General features: G+C 35.9%; 1 protein-coding gene across 2 annotated transcripts in view; it reads right to left on the reverse strand.

Annotated features, from left to right (window-relative positions):
• Positions 1 to 439: 439 nt before the first annotated feature.
• CCDC122 (coiled-coil domain containing 122) overlaps positions 440 to 6,125 on the reverse strand; it is a 44,255-nt gene continuing 38,569 nt past the window's right edge. For both annotated transcript variants that reach the window (XM_004707979.2, XM_045287201.1), the window contains one exon: positions 440 to 1,238. In XM_004707979.2, the coding sequence (XP_004708036.1) occupies positions 1,089 to 1,238 (150 nt within the window). In that variant the 3' untranslated portion in view covers positions 440 to 1,088. The remainder of the gene's footprint in view (positions 1,239 to 6,125) is intronic.

The following is a 6,125-nucleotide window of genomic DNA, read 5'->3' on the forward strand; positions in this document are numbered from 1 at the left end:
CCCCAATGAGAAAACTATATATGTTGGTCTATATTTGTTAAAACTTTTATGAGCTTGCCTTCCACTGCTTTCGGTCAGTCTGCTGCACTGCAGGGGCTGTGTATTTCTGAAATGCTGAAAATCTCAGGAGGGGTGTTCATGGGGGACAAGTTTCAGCAGAACTTCTAGATTATGATAGACTATACAGAAAAACCTGGCAACCCACTTCTGAAAATTCCAATTAAAAACCTTATAATTACATACAATACTGTCCAAAGAGTACTGGAACATGAGCACCCTAGTTTGGAAAATACATGCTGGCTACAAAATTGGATTTAAAGTGTCACTAGTTGTGGGGTGCATAGAACTGAGTAATGTTTTATTCATGGGGCTGCCATGAGGCAGAGCTGGTTCGATGGCAATTAATAACAGCAGCAAGATGTTTGCTTTATACAACGCTGTGATTTAATTTGGTGACAAGTAGGTATAATAAATTTACAGACAAAAATGAGAACAAAAAATTAATGTACTGCAAAACTCTAGAAATATATTATCTAATAACAAAGAAAAAATGATTACCTTCTGGGTGAAAAAGAAAGCTGAGTAATATATCTGAAGCATTGACCATATAACAACATTATTATAAATGTCAATATTTATGGGCTGCTGTGAAGATGGTTGTAAAAGAACAAGATCTCATAAAATGTTTGAAATAGACAGCCATTTTTTTTATATCTTCACAATTTTAATCAATGGAAATCCAAGTTTCTCTTTTCTCCACACATTTTTACTTAGTATGGTGGTGAAGGCACCCTGGTAATAAATAGGCATTCTAAGTATGATATATCTTAGACACGGAGAACATTCATAGAGCCTTCTACTATTTTCCGGTAAACCTTCCTGTGATTTATATGCTACTATCAATTGCGGGTTTGGAATGCACTGTAATAAATGGCTGGATGGTTCAAAAAAAGAGAGAAAATGTATTTGTCATTAAGACAGACCTCTGATGGTGGATACTGGTGGTTAAGAATCTAAAAGATTTTCTCAACCCCTCTGCCCCATACTTGGTGCAGTGCGATCTGTGTGCCACACTGCCCATGGAACTGTTATTCTTGCATTCCAATGCGCTTTCTTAGTTCGGCTGCAGTGTTTTCCAGCTGTTGGATGCTCCACTGCCATTGCCTTCTATTTGACTGAAGCTTGTTGACCTGACAGTGTAAACGCTTCAGAATTGCATCGTATCTCTTATGCTGTACCTATTAAAAAAAGAATACAAATAAGCGAGGCTTGTGAAGGAAAGATTGCAAACAACCATCTGGGATATTGTGACTACTCGGAAGAGGGAAACATATGATTATAAATTATTTACTATAAATAATAATAAAAATAAATAGTAATTACATAATAACTATTTATTCGACACTTATTATATGTTAGATACTATGCTAAGAGCTTTTTATATATAATTAAATGCTCAAACCCATTATGGTGTGTGTATTATTATTCCCATTTTTATGTGAAGAAACTGAAGATCAAAGTGTCCAAGGTTTCACAGCTACCAGGCGGTGGTATCTGGGACTTGAAATCAAATGAAGCATCCATGAGAGAGTGCCTGCTACTTCTCAGAGTAGTTCAAGTAAAGAGTCGTGGTGTCATTTCCTGTACACAGTGCTTTACTGAAATACTGACCCATAGGCCTAAGGGATTTGAGGCACTCATCTCCATTTCCCTGCCATAAAGTAGAGCCACATTTATGCTAAGTCAGATGATGCTGGAAGACAGTGAAGCAAAGTGGAAAGAACAAGGATTTGGGTGTCAGATGACAAGAGAGTGAAAAAGGCAAAATACCCTGATATTATACAAAGAACTCTTTTTATGGAGCTATAATTCACATTTCACAAAATTCACTCTCAAGTGTACAATGCAATAGCTTTTTTCCTCAGAGTTTTGCAATCCCCAGTTTTATAACAGATTTCATCACCCCAGAAAGAAACCCAGTAGCCATTAGTAGCTACTTCTCATTCCTGCCCTCCTCACAACCCTAAATATGTTTTCTATATATATACATTTTCCTATTCTGAACATTTCATATAAAGGGAATCATACAATAGATGATCTTTTGTGAAAGGCTTCTCTAACTCCAGGGGATTTTTTCTTTTTTTGGGGGGAGGGATTTTTTCTTTTAATTAATCATTTTATTGGGAGTTCTTATAGATATTATAACAATCCATATTTCAATAGATCAAGCATAATTGTACAAATGCTATCACCATCTACTTAAATGCATTTTCTTTCTTCTTGAACTCATATCAGATCCCCTTTATCCCTTCCCTTCCCCTTATTATTATATATTATATATTATTATTTGCCCTATCTTACACCATCCAATGTATCCGTTCACCTGCAATTCTGTTATTCATTCCCCTCGAGTGGGACTACAGAGTCTTCATTGCTATCAGCTCCCCTTTTCCCCCTCCCTGCTTTCTTCCCGTACCCTCAGGGAATCATTACTCTTGTTACTATTTCTGAAGGGTTATCAATCTTGGCTTTCATGCTTCAAGCACTCTTAATTATAAAATGAACATGCACAGGTCTAACAAGATTAATGAGGGAAAACAAAGATTATAATAGTAAGGGGAGGAAATATTAACTAGAGGATAGTTATGTGTTTCATCCGTGCTATACCGCTCCCCAGATTTATCCTCCCTTCGGTGTGGCCCTTCTGTGAAGCACTGTCCAATTACCTTACAGGTGGGTTTGGGTTCTCTACTTCGTCCACGCTCCTTCAAGTCAATTTGATTGCTCGTTTATGAAGTTCTGATACCTATCCCAGTCGACATCTCATGATCACACGGGCTGGTGCATCTTCCGTGTTTAGTATGCATAGGTACCGCGTTATTACTGTATGGATTTATCACATTTTATTTATCTAGTTCATCAATGATGGACACTTGGGTTGCTTCCACTTTGGAATTATTAGGAAGAATGCTAAGATGATCATTTGTGTACAAGCTTTTGTGTGAACGTTTTAATTTCCCTTTTAAATATACTTAGGAGTGAAATTACTGGGTCATATGATAATAGTTTAATCATTTGAGGAATGATCGGATTGTTTTACAAAATGTCTGTATCATTTTACATTCCCACCAGCAATACATCAGAGTTCCTCTTTTTGATCAGAGCAAACCTAGTGGATGTGCAGTGGTAACTCAGTGGAGTAGACCAGTCACCCTTAAGTTGTTACTAGAGCATAAGGGCTGGGGAACTTATCCATTCATCATTACATCTATTTTAGAGAGTGATGTAGCAAATCAGTAAAGTGGTTTCTAGGTCATTCCAAAGAATTCGGAATTTGTCAAAACACAATTTATTAAGGTTATTGCAACAAAGATTTACCAAATGTCAATTTGAAACCTAAAGGAGCCATACGGAGCCATGATTTTTGGATTTCTGGAGCTTTAAGATCCTGTTCCTGACCTGTCTCCTTTTCTCTGGAAGCCTCAGCTTTTCTTTTTATTGAGTCTCAGGGTATTGTGGAGGGCAAGCTTACCTCCCCCACCCTCCCCCAATATAGGTTTTCCTCACTGCCCCAGGTCCCCTTTCAGCTCATATTAAATCATTTATATTTCTTTATGATGACTTTTGTCAGGATGGTGAAGACTGTGGACTCATTTTCAGAATAATGTTTTAAATGCATAAAATAAAACATGTAAGATTACAAAGGAAACCAATTATACTGAAACAGTTCTGCTTCAGCAGCAGGGGACCTGAGACAGAGACAAATCTACATCTTCCAAAAACTGCTATGAAAACATGTCACATAAATTGTGACAGGCTTTATATATCATTTTAACTTTTTATTCTACAAATTCAGATAATTCATACAATTTGGTGAACAAAGCCTAAACATTAATATGTTGGCAAAACAGAAAGTTACTTTAAAAGGATTAAAAATCAATGAGCATAAACTAAGGTTTTCATGATAAATAATGCAACTATACTCAAAAGATGATTTCTTAAAATAAATTGGGTATATTCAGGAGACTATACATCTAAAAATATACCTCTTGGATATATGCAATGAAATATACTCATGAAGATGACAAGAACTAGGCTGCATTTCATTCTGTTACACATAAGATTGTCAGTACTTGGACTGACTTCATGGAAACTAAAAACAATAATCATCACTTATATTCTTATTATACTTTATATTCATGTTCTTAGAAAAAAATTTGTTAATTGATAATATGAGAATTTGTAACCTAGTTTGGTTCTCTTTTAAAATATATTTTATTGTGATATACTTTACATATCTTACTATTTAATCATTCAATTATATTAGGAAGAGTTGTGCCATCATCACCACAATCAATTTCAGAACACTTTCTTTTTGCACTCACTTTCTTCAGTTCCCCATTTCTCCTTCATCCTCCCCTGCCATAGGCCTAGGTGATTACCAACCCAATTACTGACTCTAGATAGAGTTACCTATCCTGAGCTTCCCACATATGAAATCCTAAGAAATACAAACAGGAAGCAAGCAAAAACACCTCAATGATTTGATAAAACATAGAAAAATATCATTCAAAAAGAATGTATAAAATATTAAAAACTTTAAAATGGGTCAAAAGGGATATCGAACATGAAGATATTGCATTTTAACCTAACTACCTACATCTGCCATCCACAGTTTGTCATATGGTGGTGGCTTGTGAGCTACTGGGATGCTGGAAGCTATGTCACTGGTGTTTCAAGTGCCAGCAGGGCCACCCAGAGTGAACAAGATTCAGTGGGGCTTCCAGACTAAGAACAGATTACAAAGAAGGCTAGCTATTTATTCAGCATCTATCAGTAAAATTTTGACTTTGATGTGGTCTGAATATTCAAACTCAAATACCATAAAGTAGCTATGACTGTAGTTGTTCTATGTTTTGGGGTTGTAGAAAATGGATGGGTTTCTATCCTTTAGATCACTAATTCAAAGAGAAATTAAATGGCTCTCCTTGGCAGGAAGGGAGCTCCCAGTTATTTAAGTGCAATGTTCTCCTCATAATGAAACCATGAGATTGTGTGAGTATTTGAAGAAATACATATAAATAAATCATTACTATTGCTAGCTTGGCAGAAATAAAACAATAGAGAAATTGTTGTTAGGAGCCAGTGAGTCTGTTCTGATTAAAAACCGAATGGTAAAATTGATAAAATACACGGTAATGTTTTAAGAAAATGCAAAAGATAATTTTGTAGTTTCACCAGCAGTGTAGGATATTTCCACTTGACCCACAGCCCTGGCAACATTTGGTCTTACTGTTCATGGTAACTTCAGTCATTCTACTGGGTGTGAAACAGTCTTTCATTGCAGCTTTAATTTTCATTCCCTGAATGTTGAAAATACTCTTATGCATTTATTATAAGCCTAATACTTTCTTTTGTAAAGTCTCTTACTCATTTAAGAAAAATGGTTGTAAATATTTTATTAATTAGACGTTATTTTATTAATTAGACGTAGGAGTTCCTTTTTATTATTGTGGTAGATAAATGTATATAATAATTATTTGCCATAAAAACATTGTCAAAACATGTATCTGACAAAAGACTTGTATCTAGTGTATAAAAAGTTCATATACAAGTTATTTTTTTCAGATATAAAAGGGTAAGTAAAAAAAGTATGCTACAAAATTATTTTAAAAATTATTAAACACACGTCTGTCTTCAGCGATCATGTCGGGAAGGTAGGTATCATGAAATGACCATTTAGCTGAGCAAGGTGCTCTTGTATTAAGGGAATGCGCATGAGGAGGTCCAATGTCCAGCAAATGTGGTGAAGAAAGCTGATGGTGCCCGGCTATCAAAATATATAGAGTCTGGGGTCTTAAAGGCTTGTAGGCAAACAAGCAGCCATCTAGTTCGGAAACAACAAAGTTCACAGAGAAGAAGCACACAAGCCTGTGTGAACACGAGGTGTTGAAGGGATCAGGTAGCAGACACCAAAGAACAAAAACCATCATTATGTGACCACCTTCCCCATATAAACGCTGAAGACGAATGTGTGCATAAGTAAGTGTGGTGAAGAAGGCTGATGGTGCCTGGCTATCGAGACCTATAGTGTCTGGGGACTTAAAGGCTTGAAAGTAAACAAG

The sequence above is a fragment of the Echinops telfairi genome, unplaced genomic scaffold (assembly GCF_000313985.2).
Source record: "Echinops telfairi isolate 266 unplaced genomic scaffold, ASM31398v2 ScPeMD7_11;HRSCAF=52, whole genome shotgun sequence".
Lineage (NCBI taxonomy): Eukaryota > Metazoa > Chordata > Mammalia > Afrosoricida > Tenrecidae > Echinops > Echinops telfairi.